At 39.0% G+C, this 22,334-nt stretch overlaps 1 protein-coding gene across 1 annotated transcript; it reads right to left on the reverse strand.

Moving 5' to 3' along the window:
* Nucleotides 1–4,005: 4,005 nt before the first annotated feature.
* Nucleotides 4,006–22,187, reverse strand: LOC133662913 (CWF19-like protein 1). The gene is given in 16 exon segments (XM_062067106.1): nucleotides 4,006–4,177; nucleotides 4,249–4,346; nucleotides 4,469–4,588; nucleotides 4,655–4,864; nucleotides 4,922–5,001; nucleotides 5,067–5,196; nucleotides 5,260–5,278; nucleotides 5,280–5,314; nucleotides 5,317–5,415; nucleotides 8,342–8,426; nucleotides 8,491–8,606; nucleotides 8,678–8,892; nucleotides 21,352–21,453; nucleotides 21,529–21,613; nucleotides 21,691–21,775; nucleotides 21,965–22,187. Coding segments are annotated over 16 exon segments (1,647 nt in total). The 5' UTR covers nucleotides 21,988–22,187; the 3' UTR covers nucleotides 4,006–4,032.
* Between the last annotated feature and the right edge of the window lie 147 nt (nucleotides 22,188–22,334).

Genomic DNA, 22,334 nt, shown 5'->3' on the forward strand with positions numbered 1-22,334 from the left:
GATCGCAATAACATTTTGCACCATTGCAATATAGTAGTATCGCAAATTTAGCACTATTGCTCATAGTTGGCACTATTGCATATACATTAGCACTATGCAAATATTAGTAATATTGCAATAACATTTAGCACTATTGCAATTTAGTATTGCAATTTAGCACTATTGCATTTACATTTAGCACTGTTGCAATTTAAGAATATTGCAATAACGGTAGTATTGTAATTTAGCATCATTGCATATACATTAGCACTGTTGCAATTTAAGAAGATCGCAATAACATTTAGCACTATTGCAATATAGTATCGCAAATTTTAGCACTATTGCTCATAGTTGGCACTATTGCATATACATTAGCACTATGCAAATATTAGTAATATTGCAATAACATTTAGCACTATTGCATGTACTCTAGCACTATTGCAATTTAGTATTGCAATTTAGCACTATTGCATATACATTAGTATTACAATTTAGTAGTATTGCATATACATTAGCACTGTTGCAATTTAAGAAGATCGCAATAACATTTAGCACTATAGCAATATAGTAGTATCGCAAAATTAGCACTATTGCTTATAGTTGGCACTTCTGCGTATACATTAGCACTATTGCAGTTTCCTAGTATTGCATGTACTTTAGCACTATTGCACATTAGCACTATGCAAATTAGTAGTATTGCGATAACATTTAGCACTATTGCATGTACTCTAGTACTATTGCAATTTAGCACTATTGCATGTACTTTAGCACTGTTGCAATTTAAGAATATTGCAATAACATTTAGTAGTAGTGCAATTTAGCACTATTGCATATACATTAGCACTATGCAAATTAGTAGTTTTGCAATAACATTTAGCACTATTTCATGTACTCTAGCACTATTGCAATTTAGCACTATTGCATTTACATTTAGCACTGTTGCAATTTAAGAATATTGCAATAACATTTAGTAGTATTGCAGTAACATTTAGCACTATTGCATATACATTAGCACTATGCAAATGAGTAGTTTTGCAATAACATTTAGCACTATTTCATGTACTCTAGCACTATTGCAATGTAGCACTATTGCATTTACATTTAGCACTGTTGCAATTTAAGAATATTGCAATAACATTTAGTAGTATTGCAATAACATTTAGCACTATTGCATGTACTTTAGCACTGTTGCAATTTAAGAATGTTGCAATAACATTTTGTAGTATTGCAATTTAGCACTATTGCATATACATTAGCACTATGCAAATTAATAGTATTGCATTAACATTTAGCACTATTGCATGTACTCTAGCACTATTGCAATTTAGCACTATTTAATTTACATTTAGCACTGTTGCAATTTAAGAATATTGCAATAACATTTAGTAGTATTGCAATTTAGCACTATTGCATATGCATTAGCACTATGCAAATTAGTAGTATTGCAATAACATTTAGCACTATTGCATGTACTCTAGCACTATTGCAATTTAGCACTATTGCATTTACATTTAGCACTGTTGCAATTTAGCACTATTGCATGTACTCTAGCACTATTGCAATTTAGCACTATTGCATTTACATTTAGCACTGTTGCAATTGAAGAATATTGCAATAACATTTAGTAGTATTGCAGTTTAGCACTTCCATATACATTAGCATTATGCAAATTAGTATTGCAATAACATTTAGCACTATTGCATGTACTCTAGCACTATTGCAATTTAGCACTATTGCATTTACATTTAGCAATGTTGCAATTTAAGAATATTGCAGTAACATTTAGTAGTATTGCAATAAAATTTAGCACTATTGCATGTACTTTAGCACTGTTGCAATTTAAGAATATTGCAATAACATTTAGTAGTAGTGCAATTTAGCACTATTGCATATGCATTAGCACTATGCAAATTAGTAGTTTTGCAATAACATTTAGCACTATTTCATGTACTCTAGCACTATTGCAATTTAGCACTATTGCATATACATTAGCACTATGCAAATTAGTAGTATTGCAATAACATTTAGCACTATTGCATGTACTCTAGCACTATTGCAATTTAGCACTATTGCATTTACATTTAGCACTGTTGCAATTTAAGAATATTGCAATAACATTTAGTAGTATTGCAGTAACATTTAGCACTATTGCATGTACTTTAACACTATGCAAATTAGTAGTTTTGCAATAACATTTAGCACTATTTCATGTACTCTAGCACTATTGCAATGTAGCACTATTGCATTTACATTTAGCACTGTTGCAATTTAAGAATATTGCAATAACATTTAGTAGTATTGCAATAACATTTAGCACTATTGCATGTACTTTAGCACTGTTGCAATTTAAGAATGTTGCAATAACATTTTGTAGTATTGCAATTTAGCACTATTGCATATACATTAGCACTATGCAAATTAGTAGTATTGCATTAACATTTAGCACTATTGCATGTACTTTAGCACTATTGCAATTTAGCACTATTTCATTTACATTTAGCACTGTTGCAATTTAAGAATATTGCAATAACATTTAGTAGTATTGCAATTTAGCACTATTGCATATGCATTAGCACTATGCAAATTAGTAGTATTGCAATAACATTTAGCACTATTGCATGTACTCTAGCACTATTGCAATTTAGCACTATTGCATTTACATTTAGCACTGTTGCAATTTAGCACTATTGCATGTACTCTAGCACTATTGCAATTTAGCACTATTGCATTTACATTTAGCACTGTTGCAATTGAAGAATATTGCAATAACATTTAGTAGTATTGCAGTTTAGCACTTCCATATACATTAGCATTATGCAAATTAGTATTGCAATAACATTTAGCACTATTGCATGTACTCTTGCACTATTGCAATTTAGCACTATTGCATTTACATTTAGCAATGTTGCAATTTAAGAATATTGCAGTAACATGTAGTAGTATTGCAATAACATTTAGCACTATTGCATGTACTTTAGCACTGTTGCAATTTAAGAATATTGCAATAACATTTAGTAGTAGTGCAATTTAGCACTATTGCATATGCATTAGCACTATGCAAATTAGTAGTTTTGCAATAACATTTAGCACTATTTCATGTACTCTAGCACTATTGCAATTTAGCACTATTGCATATATATTAGCACTATGCAAATTAGTAGTATTGCAATAACATTTAGCACTATTGCATGTACTCTAGCACTATTGCAATTTAGCACTATTGCATTTACATTTAGCACTGTTGCAATTTAATAGAATTGCAATAACATTTTGCACTGTTAGAAGTTAGTATTGCGAATTTAGCACTTGTGTATATACAATGTAATAGTGCTAAAGTTAGCGCTATTGTTTATACATTTAGCACTATTGCAATTTAGTAGTATCACAAATACACATTTAGTAGTCAATACATTTAGCACTATTACAATGCACTACAATACTTAATTATAGAAGAAAAGAGCTTCCGAGTGCACTGTCACTTATTTAATGTTGTCATGAGAACGTAGAGCATCGCTGATGTCCGTCTTTGTCGATTTAGAGCGGCCATTGACGAGGTGTTCAACAACAATCTGCACATCATCGGCGGCGTGGGCATCGGTATCGGCGTCATCATGGTGAGTGGGAGGAGCTAACAGAACATTGGTATTTTTCTAATTAAATTTGACGATGAAATGTTTCCAGATCTTCGGGATGATCTTCAGCATGATGCTGTGCTGCGCCATCAAGAGGTCCAGAGACTTCGTTTAAACGTCAAGCTTACTCTCCTTCACTTTAGTAACACGTTTTTTTTTAACTTGGCGACGCTCGGGCGCACTCAGGACGGCCATCTTGGACGTGTGAATGTGTGGCGCCTGAGCTTTTGAACTTTTTTTTTTTTTTTTTTTAGTTTTGAGCGCTAACGACGTCAAAGATGCTAATATTTAGCCCGTTTTATATCGCTAACGTTGATGTTTAGTCTTGTTTTAAAACTTGTTTGTAAAATGCTTAATAAATCAACAAAGACTGGTTTTGTTTTGTTTTTTTGTTTACAAAAAGATCATTTCAAAATAAAGATCAGTCCTCAAGAGCAAAGTCGTACGGTTGGAATTGGTCTCGTAGCCGCGCGCACGCCGCTTCCTCTTCCTCGCGGCTTTGCTTGCACTCCTTCCAGTCGGCCCTAGTGGGGATGTTCAGCAGCGCCTCGCTGGCCAGAACCTCCCTGCAAACAAAAGATGGCGGATGTTCTGTAGGCTGGTGTCAAGTTCAAAATGTCACAACTGCACTCCTCACCTCCCAAACTGCAGCGGGAAATGTTTCTGGATGCGGTAGAAGAGCTTCTCGCCCGAATCCAGCTCCACGTAAAAGTACGGCGTCCCGGGCGGAGCGATCTGTGCGCGTTGGCGGTGTGACGTTGACGTTCAATATGGCGGCGTGATGTTGAAGGACGTTCGACAAGGCGGCGTGATGTTGAAGGACGTTCAACATGACGGTGTGTGTGTGTGTGTGTTACCTGTTTGAGGTCGCTGTGTTGTGGAATCTCCATCAGCTCCATCTGCTGCTCCTGAGCCTGGACCATGAAGGCCTCCTTGATGTCCTCAGTGGCGCAGCGGTCCAGCGGGACTGGGACCACCTGACCGCGCCAGCGACAATCAAAGTTCCGCACCGCTGCATATTTTCCCAAAACCGTGGCTCGTACCTGAAGCTGCAGGTGCTGGCTCCTGTAGTTCCTCTCAAAGAGCACGCAGCGCTCCCCTCGGCTTTTGTAGAAGCTCCTGAGGGCCGCCTTGTACTTGTCCATCTCCGCCAGGACCTCCGAGGCCAAGTCCACCACGGACTGGTAGTGGCCGATGGGCAGGACCAACACGTGACCCGAGGTCAGCCCGCCTTTGGCCAGCGCTAAGTAGCACTGAGACGGAGGTCACGTGATAAGCTGCCGAGAAGGTTCTGGAAGTGTTTTACTCACGTGTGTTCCGATGCTGACCACCAGGTGTTTCTCCACCTGAGGGCTGGCCAGGCAGAACCAGCACGTTCCAGGCGGAAGAGCTACACGGGAACATTTCAATCAAATACCCGCTGTGACGCGGTCGACCAAATGGAGGTCGCCTTACGGTGCCTGCGAGGGTGTTTGTGTCCCGATCCGCCGCGTCCTCCGTCCCAGTCCGGCCTCTTCCTGCCGCGGCCCCGCCCACCGCGGCTCTGCCCGCTGCTGAGGTCGAAGAAGAACTGCGTGCTGGGCTCCTGCACAGACATCAGGGAAGCTGGGTGGTCTGCGCACACTCACGCCAATCATCACGCTCGCACCTCCTCATCCGCCGCCACGCCCAAGCTGCTTGTTAACGTCTCCTTCTTGTCCTTGGCCACGCGCCTGTAAGGGTTTTCCGTCACGTCCTGAGGCTGTTTGACCAGCTCCGTGTGGTCCATGGTCTTCATGGGAAGGATGTTGAAGGCGTACAGGTACTAACGTGCACAACAGGATACATACTTAGACGCTACCATGGCATACAACTAGAGATGTCCGATAAGGGCTTTTTTGCCGATATTCCGATATTGTCCAACTCTTAATTACCGATACCGATATATACAGTTGTGGAATTAACACATTATGCCTAATTTTGTTGTGATGCCCCGCTGGATGCATTAAACAATGTAAGAAGGTTTTCCAAAATAAATCAACTCAAGTTATAGAAAAAAATGTCAACGTGGCACTGCCATATTTATTATTGAAGTCACAAAGTGCATTATTTTTTTTAACATGCCTCAAAACAGCAGCTTGGAATTTGGGACATGCTCTCCCTGAGAGAGTATGAGCAGGTTGAGGTGGGCGGGGTTGAGGTGTGTGTGTGGGGGGGGTGTATATTGTAGCGTCCCGTAAGAGTTAGTGCTGCAAGGGGTTCTGGGTATGTGTTTATGTTGTGTTACGGTGCGGATGTTCTCCCGAAATGTGTTTGTCATTCTTGTTTGGTGTGGGTTCACAGTGTGGCGCATATTTGTAACAGTGTTAATGTTGTTTATACGGCCACCCTCAGTGCACTGCAAAAACTGAAATCTAAGTAAGATGAAATATCTCAAATAAGGGTCAGTGTTTCCCACACATTCATTTATTTGTGGCGGCCCGCCACGAAAGAATTACGTCTGCCACAAATAAAATATATATATATATATATATATATATATATATATATATATATATATATATATATATATATATATATATATATATATATATATATATATATATATTTTTTTTTTTTGTCCTGTCCAGCTTCTCAGGCAAATCATATAGTTGATGTAGATGCCCATATAGGCTGTTCAGATTTACTTTACAAAAGAGAAGTGTAGGATACTTCTCTTGTTGCCTTATTTGTATTTGACCACTACTGTTTTCTGTTTATTTGTTACTGACTGTGGCAGGACACCTCTGCCTCTGTTTCACTTTATGTTGCTGGTAAATAACATGGTTGTAGTAGTAGGCTAAAGTTAAATTATTTAGTATGCACTAATTAAAGGGGCAGAGCTTTAAGAGACCTTTTAGCTTTTATATTTTATAAGATATATTTTTTGTAAGAACCACAATTAATAAATATATTTCAGTGAATAACTTATTGTTCAAATCTGTATATAAATATGTACATAAAGTGTTGTAATTATATTGTAAAATGGATGAATGGATGGACGTTTAAAACAAAACTGTTATTATTAATTAGTAAGTATACATTTTTTAGCCTTTTTAGAGAAAATCATATCATTGTAGTAAATTATGCAAATTACTCGATGTCATGTTGACCACGCCCATAGCCACGCCCCCACCGCCACAGGTATCTTGGCAGTTTATGGGAAACACTGAGGGTGATATTTGCTTATTTTCTGTCTGATAAGATAATTCTTCTCACTAAGCAGATTTTATGTTAGTGTTTTACTTGTTTTAAGTGTTTTGGTCCTGAATGATCTCAGTAAGATATCACAGCTTGTTGCTGAGATTTGATGACCTATATTGCTGAGATTTGATGACCTATATTGAGTAAAACATGCTTGAAACTAGAATATCAACTGTTGCAAAGCTGTGTCAGCAACACTCACAAGTATAAAACTACTTTTTTAAAGTAATAATTTCTTATCTGGGCTCTGTACCGAGGATGTCGTTGTGGCTTGTGGAGCCCTTTGAGACACTTGTGATTTAGGGCTATATAAATAAACATTGATTGATTGATTGGTTATTTCAAGCATGAAAAAAAAATCATGACTTTGACACAATTGTGTGTCATAATTAAAACAGATGACAGCCAAACGGACTTTGCTGTTTTATTTTCAATGAAACAAGAGAAAAGATGTACTCATATAGTAGTACAGTAAACTGACAGTTAATATTTAAACTTAACATGTGACATTTCTAACAATTTTGAACAGAAATAGTTCATGCACATTCAGGTAAATTCTTCAAAATTACAATTTAAAAAAAATGTTGGCCGGGCTGTATATATGCGCACTAATTGACTGAAAGAGCACGCACTTGGCGCCATGTTGTCGATGGAAAAATGCATTTTTAGACCATATGATTTGCCTGAGCGGCTAGGAGACCCCGAGAGTAACAAGCGGTTGCCTTGTTGCCTTTCCGTTAAGAACAATGAATTAGTTTTTAGTATAAGTTTGCTGGTTTCAAGAAATGTAATGCCGAGCGCATATCATTATGTCGAGATAATGGCACTAGCATTTACTTCATTTAAGAATATTTTTCTACACATTGAGCAAAAAGGTCTCTTTTTTTTTCTACCAAAAAACTGCACTTGTTATTAGTGAGAATATACTTATTTTAAGGTATTTTTGGGTTCATTGAGGTTAGCTAATTTTACTTGTTTTGGAAAGTCTTGACAAGCCAAATTGTCTTGTTCTATTGGCAGATAATTTTGCTTAGTTCAAATAAAATACCCCTAATTTGTTTTTTTCTTCTTGTTTTTGAACACTGACTTTTTGCAGTGTGTGACCTGTATGGCTGTTGACCAAGTATGCGTTGCATTCACTTGTGTGAAAAGCCGTAGATAATATGTGATTGGGCCGGCACGCAAAGGCGGTGCCTTTAAGGCCCGCCCCCAATATTGTTGTCTGGGGGGAAATCGGGAGAAATTCGGGAGAATGGTTGCCCCGGGAGATTTTCGGGAGGGGCACTGAAATTCGGGAGTCTCCCGGGAAAATCGGGAGGGTTGGCAAGTATGACTGGGAGACGCAACTACTCTGTACTTCTCCCTACGTCCGTACAGCGGCGCTTTAAAAAGTCATACATTTTACTTTTTGAAACCAATACCGATAATTTCCGATATTACATTTTAAAGCATTTATCGGACGATAATATCGGACATCTCTACATATAACACTAAATACATCTTTGCACCTTCTTCTTGGCGGGGTTGTTGACGGTTGCCAAGGCGATGAAGCGAGTGACATGCTGAGCGTTCTCCTGCAGAACCACGTGATTCCTGGAAAGGTGGAAATGCTGATGCTGCCCGTGCTCAATTTAAATCAACTCTTGTTTTGCCTCACCTGTAAGGTAGTCTCTCATAGTGAGCGCCCTCTAGTGCAGCAAAGTGGTACCTCGGCTTCACTTTGTCCGCCAGGTTGGCGATGGCGCCGCTCCCACAAGACTTTGTGTCCACTTCCTGTCACGGGAGCATCAATACGGACACATCCTCAGTCGGCTTCTGTACGTTCTGCGCTTTCCGATCCTTACCGGTTGGTTAGCAAAGCGCCACGCCCCCTTGGGCCACTGAGACGTCAGCAGAATGTCCACGCCTCGGAACTTGGAGCTGCCGGTCAGCGGAGCCACCAGGGCCGCTAGGTCTTTGGGCGTGAAGCAGTGGGCGGGCGCCGGCTCCTGCCGGGCCTCCTGACCGCTCACGTAGGCGATCTGCAGGCCCGACACACCAGTGAACACGCCACGGCGACCTGCAAAAAGTAAAACAAATTCATGGGAAATACATTTTTCAATTAAAGCTGCAAGCAGCGTTGGTCGGGTCCGCATTTTGGCAGGTGCTAGTCCTAGGTGTCCCAATACTTTTGTCCAGTGGTAGTCCTGAGTGAGACCTACATAGAGGTTTTTGTTTCGTGTCTCTACGATATTCGTACTGGGAGTTAGAGGAAGTTGTGTCTGTGTTTTTTTCCTAGGGGCTGCGGCACAGTGGTTGTTTTCTTTGAAGGCGCGTAAAATCACAGCAGCGGAGCAACTTTAGTGCTGCGGGTCTTTGAAGGCTCGTGAAATCAAAACGGTAGCACGTATCACAACGCCGTCCACAACTTTTAATCAGAAGGGTTCAATCTCTCTCCTGTAGCAGTTTGAAGCCGAAACAACAAACGCGCTCGGAGGAGATAATGTTTGATGTTTGGTGACCGGTTTTAACAAAAATGTTGTTTTGAAGGACGGATAGCAAACTTCGTGTTGATTTTTGCTGAAGGATGTCAATCTAAGAAATGTAGGTCTAGGTGAGACCTACATAGAGGTATTTGTTTCATGTCTCTAAGACGTTCCTACCGGAAGTTACAAGCAGTTTTGTCTGAGTTTTCCTCTGAGAAGCAGTTTTGTCTCAGTTTTATTCAAAAATTGCGCTAGAGCGCAATTTTGAGTTTTGGAGTTTAGTTTTTTTTAGATGGCAATTTCCACCAGTCCCGATGTGTGTGAGAAGTTTGGTGAGTTTTGAAGTATTTTAAGGGGGACAAATTAGAGGTCAAAGAGGCAAAAATGAGTGTTTTTAGTCATTTTTTGTGTTGAAGGAGAAATTGCTAACTTTCTGTTGGTTTTTGCCCGAGGATGTGAAATTATGAAATGTAGGTCTAGGTCAGACCTACATAGAGGTTTTTGTTTCATGTCTCTACGACCTTCCTAGTGGGAGTTAGAGGCAGTTTTCTTCCTAGGGGGCGCTAGAGCGCAATTTTGATTTTTGGGGTTAGGTTTTTTTACTAAAGTGGGCTGTCACAGTTTTTCTATGTGTGTGTAAAATTTGGTGAGTGGGAGTCCTTTATACAGGGTACAGGCGGACCCTAATAATTATTTTTTTGCACAAAATAAATTTAACCTAATAATTGCGACGTATGGATCCAAAAGTTCCTCCAACAGGCTGAGAAGAGGGTGGCTGACATTGATTAGGCGTTAGACTGATGTGGTGTGTTTCACACGAAATAGAAACAGGCACTTACTTTAACTAATAAAGATGACAGAAATGAGTAATACGCCAAAATGTTGGAAAATACTTTGACGTAGAAGACTGTCCACAGAAACTTTCTGTCCCAATCTCACCCTGCCATCATTATCCACGCCACCGCACTGCAGATGTACGCCCTTACTATCATAAAAACACCACGCTTACAGTGCGACCCGCAAACAATCAGTACAGTGCTCAGGTGGCCAATCACATACACGCACGACTCAGGAATTGCAGGTTTGGCCCCTACATTAATGGCCCCTGATTAATAATTACCAATCCCCATTATACTCGTAGGAGACAGACACCATGCAAGAAATACTTATTACAAAAAGAGCCGATACTGCTGGAGTCCAATTTATATTCTGAATAATTCCAGAAGTCTCTCAGAAAATAAGTCCATGTCCATGTATACTCCAAGGCTCCAGACTCCAGACTTTTGTGTTTGGTCTGTCCAAATAGCTGGTCTTCCTTTTAATCCTTATTAAGTCCATTTGTTTACAACTCTTGCAGTAATCCATGATTCTTCTTCTACGTTTGCCACAAACTGCTGGTAGTCCAATGATTCCTCCAGCCTCTGACCTCTTGCTAAGTCTTGCTAAGTCTTTGAGTTCTTTCCAGTGGTCAAGAAACTGGGACAGTCTTTGCAGGATCTCCTCTTGGCCAATGGTGTTATCAAACGGTTTATTTCAAGTATCCAGTACTGACTTTATAGCTGGCTCGTGGGCTCCCAGCTGAGCTTCAAGCCACTTAGGTTTCTTCCTGAGGTTCTGCACTCTAATCAAGTCCCGTCTATAATCCTCCGAACTCCAGCTGGCCGATAACGACCCAAAATCATTCCTCGATATACTTTAGCTGAATATTGATATACGATATCCAGTGTTTCCCATAAACTGCCAAGATACCTGTGGCGGTGGGGGCGTGGCTATGGCCGTGGCTATGGGCGTGGTCACCATGACATCATCGAGTAATTTGCAACAATGATTTGATTTTCTCTAAAAAGGCTCAAAAAATGTATACTTACTAATTAATAATAACAGTTTTGTTTTAAACTTCCATCCATCCATCCATCCATTATGTACATATTTATATACAGATTTGAACAATAAGTTATTCACTGAAATATATTTATTAATTGTGGTTCTTACAAAAAATATATCTTATAAAATATAAAAGCTAAAATGTCTCAAAGCTCTGCCCCTTTAATTAGTGCATACTAAATAATTTAACTTTAGCCTACTACTACAACCATATTATTTACCAGCAACATAAAGTGAAACAGAGGCAGAGGTGTCCTGCCACAGTCAGTAACAAATAAACAGAAAACAGTAGTGGTGGTAAATAGACACAGAGCTTCATCAAACATCTGATCCACTGAACAAAGAGCTCCAAAAATCTTGAACTTTAGACTGCCATCAGTTTTACTCCCTACACTTAACCAAGTCTGCATGCAGACTTTGCACCCATTGTTATATACACATGTTGTGTTTCTAATATAAATACATTTAATAAAGTCAAATACAAATAAGGCAACAAGAGAAGTATCCTACACTTCTCTTTTGTAAAGTAAATCTGAACAGCCGATATGGGCATCTACATCAACTATATGATTTGCCTGAGATGCTGGAGAGGACAAAAAAAAAAAAAAAAAGATTTTTTTTTTTTAAAACTTTTTATTTTTTATTTTTTTTAATTTGTGGCGGACGTAATTCTTTCGTGGCGGGCCGCCACAAATAAATGAATGTGTGGGAAACCCTGATATCCATCCATCCGTTTTCTACCGCTTGTCCCTTACAGGGTCGCGGGGGTGTTGGAGCCTTTCTCAGCTGCACACTAGACAAGTCGCCACCTCATCACAGGGCCAACACAGATAAACAGACAACATTGATATATGATATATATAACTCTCACTACAGCCCGCTACTGTGTGCTGTGATCTAGCGTCCTCCTAATTATAACACACACTTTATAAATGACTTTTCTGAATTTTTGTCCAGTGTAGTACCTAAATATGACAGACTTTTAATTGTTGGAGACCTCAACGTTCATGTCTGCTGTCCTCTGAAGCCGCCCTCTAAATAATTTGTACATATGTTGGACTCTTTTAATTTTGTGCAACATGTTGCTGGTCCCACACAAGAACAGGGGCACCCACTGGATCTTGTAATGGCACATAATATTGATATACTTAACGTTCAAATATGTGATGCTACCTTTTCTGACCATATGCCCGTGTTGCTTGAGCCCGTGCCGCGTAATTAAAACATCTACTGCTACTAAGTTCTCCTCTGCATTGTATTCCACCCTGGACACCCTGCCCTCTCTCTCTTTAAAGGCCTACTGAAATGAATTTTTTTTATTTAAACGGGAATAGCAGATCCATTCTATGTGTCATACTTGATCATTTCGCGATATTGCCATATTTTTGCTGAAAGGATTTAGTAGAGAAAATCGACGATAAATTTCGCAACTTTTGCTCGCTGATAAAAAAGCCTTGCCTGTACCGGAAGTAGCGTGACATCACAGGAGGTAATATTCCTCACAATTTTCCTTTGTTTACAATGGAGCGAGAGAGATTCGGAGCGACAAAGCGACGATTACCCCATTAATTTGAGCGAGGATGAAAGATTCGTGGATGAGGAACGTTAGAGTGAAGAACTAGAGGCAGTGCAGGACGTATCTTTTTTCGCTCTGACCGTAACTTAGGTACAAGCTGGCTCATTGGATTCCACCCTCTCTCCTTTATCTATTGTGGATCACGGATTTGTATTTTAAACCACCTCAGGTACTATATCCTCTTGAAAATGAGAGTCGAGCACGCGAAATGGACATTCACAGTGACTTTTATCTCCACGACAATACATCGGTGACACACTTAGCTACTGAGCTAACGTGATAGCATCGTTCTCAAATGCAGATAGAAACAAAATACATAAATCCCTGACTGGAAGGATAGACAGAATATCAACAATACTATTAAACCATGTACATGTAACTACACGGTTAATAGATCTCAGCCTGGTAAAGCTTAACAATGCTGTTGCTAACGACGCTAAGGCTAACTTAACAACCGGACCTCACAGAGCTATGATAAAAACATTAGCGCTCCACCTACGCCAGCCAGCCCTCATCTGCTCCTCAACAGCCGTACTCACCTGCGTTCCAGCGATCGACGGCGTGACGAAGGACTTCATCCGTGGGTTTGGCGGCTAGCATCGGCTAGGCGTCTGCTATCAGGGTAAGTAGTCCTTGTTGTGTTGTTACAGCCAGCCGCTAATACACCGATCCCACCTACAACGTTCTTCTTTGCAGCCTCCATTGTTCATTAAACAAATTGCAAAAGATTCACCAACACAGATGTCCAGAATACTGTGGAATTATGAAATGAAAACAGAGCTTTTTCTACGGGCTCTGAATACTTCCCTTGCCCTTGTGACGTCACACGCATACGTCAGCATAATAAAACGTTTTTAACCGGAAGTGTGGCGGGAAATTTAAAATTGCACTTTATAAGTTAACCCGGCCCTATTGGCATGTGTTGCAATGTTAAGATTTCATCATTGATATATAAACTATCAGACTGCGTGGTCGGTAGTAGTGGCTTTCAGTAGGCCTTTAAACACAGAAGATTTGATGTCCCGCTTTCAAACTTGTTGTTGTCAAGTTCTTGATTCCGTAGCTCCTTTTAAATCCATGCGCCCTAAGGCTAAAGGTGAGCCATGGTTAAATGACGTCACAAGAGAGGCCAGGCGTCAGTGCAGACAGGCAGAGCGTAAATGGAAGAAGGACAAGCTTCATGCTTCCTATGCCATCATTAAAGACTCGTGGAAAGTGTATCAAAACATTCTGAGGGTAGAAAACATCAAGCACTTTTCTGACATAATTACAAGTAATTTTAACAACCCACGTGTTTTATTTCAAAAAATGTATTATATTTTAAATGTTCCCCCAATCCATATGCTTGGAAGCTTCGACGGAGGTCTGTGGAAAATTTCTCGACTATTTTATTGATAAGGTTAACACAATTAGGGCAAACATTTCTCTCCCATTTGTTGACCCTTCTATTCTTGTCACCTGTCCATTCACCTTCCAACAGTTTGAGCCCCTGTCCCTGTCCTCACTCAACAAAATTGTATCACAGTTCAAACCTGCAGCATGTTACACAGACTTAATGCCACCTCGTCTGTTCAAAGACGTCTGGGATGTCGTTGCCCCTCATGTCCAAGAAATAATTAACAGCAGTCTTGCTTCAGGGACTGTCTCAAATTGTTTTAAGCAAGCTGTTGTGGAACCTCTGCTAAAGAAGCCAAATTTAGATCCTTCTTTTTTTATCAAATTTTAGACCCATATCGAAGCTTCCTTTTGTATCAAAGATTTTAGAGAGAGCTGTGCTTCTACAAGGACAGTCTTATCTTGATTTGCACGCTATTCTTGATGTTTTTCAGTCCGGTTTTAAAGCCTTTCATAGCAGCGAATCTGCACTTTTAAGGGTCTTTAACGACCTTTTAATATCCACTGATTCTAGCGATCCTGCAATTTAAATTTTTTTAGATCTAACTGCTGCATTCGACGCAGTGGATCACACAACTCTCATCAGTCGCTTAGAACAATGAGGGGGTTTAAAAGGCACACCCTTGAAATGGTTCAGGTCATATCTGACAAACGGAACTTTTAAGATCCAAATTGATGATTTGGCTTCGGCCTATGCTCCCTTGTCCTGTGGTGTCCCTCAGGGTTCAATCCTAGGACCAATCCTGTTTACATCCTGCCCATTCCAACACATTTAAAAAAAAAATGTATCATTTCATCTTTATGCGGATGATACGCAAATCTATGTCCCTTTAAAAAAGAAAAGTGACACAAGTTTAAAAGCATGGTTGGCGGTAAACTTTCTAAACTTAAATGAGAACAAGACGGAAATTATTTCATTTGACTCAAAAGTAAAACAGACTGCTCCCCCCAGTGACCTGGAACCCCTGATGCCTTATTTAAAACCAACAGTCGCAAATCTTGGATTTAAGTTCGACAAAGATTTTAAACTGCAGCAGCAGGTTAACGATCTAGTTTAGTTTTTATCATCTAAGACTTTTAGCAAAAATTAAATCAGTTTTATCTTTTAACGACTTTGAGCGGGTAATCCATGCTTTTATTTCATCACGTTTGGACTACTGCAACTCCCTCTACGTTGGAATGAACCAGGCCTCAATCGCTCGATTGCAGTTGGTCCAAAATGCTGCTGCTCGCCTTTTAGCTGGCACTAAAAAACATGAACACATTACCCCCATTTTAAAATCCGTTCACTGGCTCCCAGGTCATTTTAGAATTCATTTTAAAATATTGTTTGTTTTTAAATCTCTTAAAGGATTAGCGGCCTTTTAGACTTTTTTAAAAATGTACACCCCCACAAGGTCTCTGAGGTCAGCTGATCAGTTTCTTCTTGTCGTCCCAAAAACCTGTTTAAAATCCAGAGGTGATTGTGCATTTTCTGCTGTGGCTCCAAAACTTTGGAACAATATCCCTATTGTTATTCGGACGGCTCCCTCTTTAATGACTTTTAAATCACGTCTTAAAACAAATGTTTACTCTTTGGCTTTTTAAACCAGCATGAGAGTTGTGTGATTTTAGACTATTTTATTTTCTCTGATGTGTTTTATGTATTTACTATTTTATAGTTGGGTGTTTTGTACTGCTGACTCTTCTAGTATGTATGTCTCAACTTCTGTGCAGCACTTTGTGAAACGTCTATTTTTTTTAAATTAAATGTACTATATAAATAAAGTGGATTGGATAGGATAACAATATTTTTTCCGGAAAGTGAATTTAGACAAAGTTAAACACAAAAATGCTTTGCATGGCGGCTGGCCTCCTCATTTTTAATTTTGATGAAACGTCCATTGATGGTGTGTCATGCTTAGAAATTTGGAAATGAAAAACCGGTCCTTGTTTAGAACCGGCTCCCACTTGATCAATTCCTTGAATTCGCTTTCCAATTTTTCAAATGCTTCCCTGAAAGATCCCAGCGGGTGGGAATGCTGTCATTACACAACGTAGAATGATATACACGATGGTGAGGTACAATACAGGCCAAAAGTTTGGACACACCTTCTCATTCAATGCGTTTTTCTTTATTTTCATGACTATTTACAAAACTATGAATGAACACATGTGGAGTTATGTAGTCACCTTAAATGGTTTTCACTACACAGGTGTCAGTTTTGATGCCTTCAGTGACAATTTACTAGGTAATTAGTCTTGGAAATAAATAAAACGCATTGAAATGAGAAGGTCTGTCCAAACCTTTGGCCTGTACTGTACGTACCACACCCTACCATCACAATAGTCTAGCTGGTCAGCAAGAACTTTCTCCGCATAGCTATTGTAATCAGAACAGAAGGATAGGTCTTTATCCAGTCTCCTTTTTAAACCGCTTTTGTGGTTTGGCATCTTGAGGTGGCATTGTCTTAATGGCAAATCAATGTTGTAATGACTGTTTAATAGCTTGGATGTTTCTGAGACTCGCTCCATAAAGAGCCTTTCCTCCCTTCAGAGTCCAGCTATTTCATCCTGTGCAGTTTCAGGGAAGTCCACTGAGCTGCTTCTCCCAAAGCTCATCAGGTCTCACCACAGAAGTACAATTTACAGTTACATGTGACCACGAACAATGCTCCCTAATGTGGCAATCTCCTTTGAGAGGACCATTAACTGTCCAACCCAAGATGGTCTTTACAACATACCGGCCTCCATTAACAGCGTGAACCACTTCCTATTCCTCACGCTTCAATACTTCAGGAACATTAGTACTAATTAGAAGGTCAACATCTGCATAAATTTCTGACATTTTTTAGATGTCTGAGGTCTAGCCATTTTTGAAGATCTTTGATATGAGGTATATTGCCCCGATGAACTGGAATGCTCTTTTGTGTAAAGATCTCAGAGAGGTCACAAAAGAGGTCTGAGTCCGATCCAACCACATCCAGGCCCTGATATCATGTTGCTGTCCACTACTCTCTCCTGTCACATTGTTCTGAGGAGCATTCCTTATTTCCTTGCTTTCGGTTTCAGCTTATTCATAAGGCGCTCAGTACAAAATGAGGGTGTACTTCATGGGTGCCCACACTTTCTTTGCAGGCGAGCTACTTTTCAATTGATCAACTCGAGAGGATCTACCTAATTCATATATATAATTTATATTTATTTATTTATGAAAGATACGTTTTTGTTAACAAGTTAAAGGTGTTTAATGATAAAACAAGCATGTTTAACACATATAGATTCATTTGTTTCATGAAGACAAGAATATAAGTTGGTGTATTAGCGGATTCTGATGACTTGCATTGATTGGAATCAGACAGTAGTGATGATAACATCCTCGTTTGCAAACGGAGGAGAAAAAAAGTCCTCCTTTCTGTCCAAAACCACATGAAAGTGGTTGCTTTTTGGCATCTTATTTTTCCAGCTTCCATACTCCTTTTTATACACATTACGAGAAATACATCGGCGGCAAACTCCGTAGCTTGCTAGCTTGTGCACGCCAGCTTTCTGAGACTCTTATTTTCAAGATTCAAGATTTTATTAGCGCAGGCAGGATGAAGCAGCGCTTTTATTGTGAAGGTAGGAACTGTGCAGTCTTTAGAGTTTTGACGGCAGGTACGGCACGAAAGTCTGTTGAAATAAAAAGTGTTTCTTGCCTTCCTGTCTGTCATTTTTTCTTAATAATGAGCTCGCAGCATCCAGCGTCATCTCACAAGACCCTCGGGTGCCGTGAATGTCAATCAAGTGGCGAAAGTGACGTCTCGGTGAAGATTGATGATCGTTAATTTTTAGGTCTATTTTTTTAATGCCTGGCTAACAAAGTCAATGAACATATACTGATGAAGCTTACTTGGATGTTTTTTTTGTTTGTTTCTTTGTTGTTGTTTTTTATCGTGCTGTGTTTTCTCGTTTTTCTTGTATTATCTTTTAACCTGCCTATTGTACAGCACTTTGGCTACCCCTGTGGTAACTTTTAAATGTGCTTTATAAATAAAGTTGATTTGATTTGATTTGATTTGATTTGATTTGGATGAGAGGCGAAACGTCTTGTAAGACAAACCAAACAGTCCAGTTGCGATCCCCTCCTGCTCCGTTTAGGCTGCACCAAACATTCCATAAATCAATTTAACAAAGTCAAATACAAATAAGGCAACAAGAGAAGTATGGCACACTTCTCTTATGTAAAGTAAATCTGTAAAGCAGATATGGGCATCTCCATCAACAATATGATTTGCCGGAAAAGCTGAACAGGACAAAATAAAATACAAATAAAAAGGTAATCTAGAAACATCCTAGCAGTCTGCATCCTAATGACAGCAGACCTTGCACAGTAAGTGATTTTGTATTATTTGTTTGTTATTATCATTTTTTATTCAATAGTGTTATTTCTATTGGTATTTGTATTGCTCCATTTGTAGTGCAATAATGTTCATTGTCATTTATGTGTTATTACCATCTACTTCAGTAACTGCTTCTTTGCTATCATTTTTTGTATCATATTTGTACATATCGTATTTGCTGATGTTGTTTTGTTGATGTCTCTCTGTCTCTGTCTTCTTGTTCCTGCAATTTTCCCCTCTGTCTTCCTGTTTTTCTTCTTTCTATCGCCTCCTGCTGCGTGCAGGCTGCACCAAACATTAAATAAATCAATTTAACAAAGTCATAAAACACAAATAAGGCAATGAGAGAACTATCGTACACTTGTCTTATGTAAAGTAAATCTGTATAGCAGATATGGGTATCTCAATTAACTATATGATTTGCCTGAGGAGCTGAACAGGACAAAATAAAATAAAAATAAAAAGGGAATATATAAACATCCTAGCAGTCGGCATCCAAATGACAACAGACCTTGCACTGTGAGTGATTTTTTATTATTTGTTTGTTGGCTCTGATGAAGTCTGTAGTGAGTAATAATCAGTGATGAAGAAAAGAACAAGCAAATGTGATGCGTTTTTTTAAAAATGAATGCGCCACATATGCTTAAAATTATCATTACATTACATACAGTACAGGCCAAACGTTTGGACAAACCTTCTCATTCAATGCGTTTTCTTTATTTTCATGACTATTTACATTGTAGATTGTCACTGAAGGCATCAAAACTATGAATGAACACATGTGGAGTTATGCACTTAACAAAAAAAAAGGTGAAATAACTGAAAACATGTTTTATAATCTAGTTTCTTCAAAAGAGCCACTCTTTGTTCTGATTACTGTTTTGCACACTCTTGGCATTCTCTCGGTGAGCTTCAAGAGGTAGTCACCTGAAAGGGTTTTCACTTGACAGGTGTCATAGTTTTGATGCCTTCAGTGACAATCTACAATGTAAATAGTGATGAAAATAAAGAGTCAGTAATCAGAGCAAAGGGTGGCTATTTTGAAGAAACTAGAATATAAAACATGTTTTCAGTTATTTCACCTTTTTTATGTTAAGTACATAACTCCACATGTGTTCATTAAAAGTTTTGATGCCTTCAGTGACAATCTACAATGTAAATAGTAGGGATGATGTTTGATAAGAAATGATTGAGTTCGAGCCTATTATCGAATCCTCTTATCGAACCGATTCCTTATCGATTCTCTTATCTAGTCCAGATAAGAAAAAAATTAAATCTAATAAATAAATAAATATTGACTGTTCCCCCCCAAAAAAATAAAATAATATTGACTGTTGTTACCCAAAGTATATTAAGTGGGATTTTTCAGAAAAACAAATATAAACAGTAACACAAAAACAACCTGTCTCTGTGATCACTACAGATGTATAAATAATAATAGTGTTAAATAAAATCAGTCCCTTGGGCACAAAACTGAAAATAATACAGCTCTCCAAAAAGTGCACTTCTGCTGCTATTTGACATAACTGTTTGTTATGATGCTTTGACATTTTTGCACTTTATTTCTTTATTGAAAGAAAATTCTATGAAGAGAAAAGTTGTTTGCAAATGTGGTTACAATGCTAAAAAATGAAAAGTTAAAGCTAAAAACAGAAATACACTTTATTGAGTTAACATTATTTCTTTAAAGGGGGAAAGCTGTGATGTTATGAGCTAGGGAATATAACAACTAAGCATGTAACGGGAGTGACGAGCATGCGCGGTAGCCCCGAAAAGTGTTGTTGCATGTCGTCACCCGGCAGCTAAGAATGAGGTTATGAGCACGCTGTGAAAGTAAACGTCAAGAACTCAGCCAAGACGCCTCGTCTGCATTATTTAGAATTAGACAGACAACACATATACAGTGTGATTTTGTTTTGTTTACAAGGAAAGAAAAACAAAAGTTAAAAAAGGGAGATTATGTCATATATTTTTGTATATATATATGTATGTGCTGTGGTTCCTTTAAGAACGTTGCGACAGCTGCCGCAAAGGAGGTGCGTTGCTAGCCTGGTTGCTATGTTTCCGGTTGGTCGTAAAAGTGTTCGTCATGTTTTTGTACCCTGCTCAAATCTTTCAGTAAAGTTATTCATTGGACTATACCTTTTGTTTTTAACTTTATTACACCTTGGAGCGCTTTTTCCGGTCCATTTTTTTCCTGCTTTCGCTATCTGCGCCTAATGACTGAGCTACGTGACGTAATTTCTTGTGATGTCCCACGGGGCATTTCTAGTCGGGACGGGATTGGTCCCAGGGATTCGAATGAAGAACCAACTCTTTTTCTTTACTATAGTGGTCTCGATAACGGGTACCGGTTCTCAAAAAGGGATTCGAGTCCGAGGACTCGGTTCTTTTCTTATCGAACAACTGGGAAAACCGGTTTCGAGTATCATCCCTAGTAAATAGTCATCAAAATAAAGAAAACCCATTGAATGAGAAGGTGTGTCCAAACTGTTGGCCTGTACTGTATGTAATGATCATTTTAAGCATACGTGGCGCATTCATTTTAAAAAACGCATCACATTTGCTGTTTTTTTCTTCATTCATGTATATAAAACCTCAGTGGAGGTGTTTAGGTGTTTTTCACGGGCTTTATAGGCAGAATAGAGCGCCAGCTGACTTTTGATCACATTTATTTAATATTTAGAATGCAAAAAATAATAAAAACATCCATCGTCATGTCTCTCAAAATCATTGAACGATATGCACAATTCTAAAAAAAGTGCAGTTCTTCTTAATGTGATATTTTACATGTGCCTATTCATGCAAAACGTGAAAGGCGTAACCGGGTTTCTTACCCAAATATGTGATGTTGTCAGCCAGCTCACAGCCGTCTGCGCTGGGGAACTTCTTCGCCGTTTCCTGGCTTCCTGCGCCCAGGATGTACGTGTGGATGGGAGCTGGGGAAGCGCCAGAGTGTGAATTATGCCTTTTTTTTCTCTTTTTTTTTTTTAAAGCTCAAGTGTTCTTTGCACCTTTCTTTGCTCCACTTTTGTACTGCTGCCACTCTTCCTCCGCTTCTGGTGTCGACCCGAAGAATTCTCCCACACACAGCAGCAGCTTTGGGAAAGTTTAAAGGTCAACTTGCTTTCTTGGAGCAGTGATGTGTTTTACCCATGACTGTGAAAAAGACTCACATCAAACTGTCCTGTCTTCTTCTGGATTGTCTGCACTCTGCTGAACACAGCACCAATCCTGCCGTGCACGTCTCCACACACCAAGCTGCACAATCATAAAACTTTCAGGGAACTTCAACGAAGGAACTTACAGACAACCAAAATAGCATTGGACACACATTGAACGTGCAGATTTTGTCAAAGTAGTTCACAAAAGGTAATGTTCAACGTTGTTGGATCTTGTCTCATAAAATAAGAACAGCTTCACTTGAAGTAGTTTGGTGGTTTAACTTACACTCTTACCGGACTTTCTCCCATTTCTTGACAGTTTAAAGCAAACAATTGTCTGCTTCTCTCTGTTGGCGTTGTGGAACTTGAATGTTCCGTACGTCTTAAGTTCCGCCACAAACAAAAGCGGAACCATACTTGTATACGCAATTCCCGTTGCTTGAGTGGGGTTTGCATTGTATTTTTTATTTTATTTCTAAAATAATCCATATTATTTTAAATTTTAATACAAATTAACATTTTTGTCTCGCGTAAATTAGAGACAAATTCGGATTTGTGAGGGGAAATATTTTCAGGCGGACAACGTGGTTGCCAAAGGTAATAACCCCTCAAAATAAAAAAAATACTAACTAGACTGTTATCAAGCTATTTATTTC

Source organism: Entelurus aequoreus, linkage group LG12 (genome assembly GCF_033978785.1).
Source record: "Entelurus aequoreus isolate RoL-2023_Sb linkage group LG12, RoL_Eaeq_v1.1, whole genome shotgun sequence".
Taxonomy (NCBI): Eukaryota; Metazoa; Chordata; class Actinopteri; order Syngnathiformes; family Syngnathidae; genus Entelurus; species Entelurus aequoreus.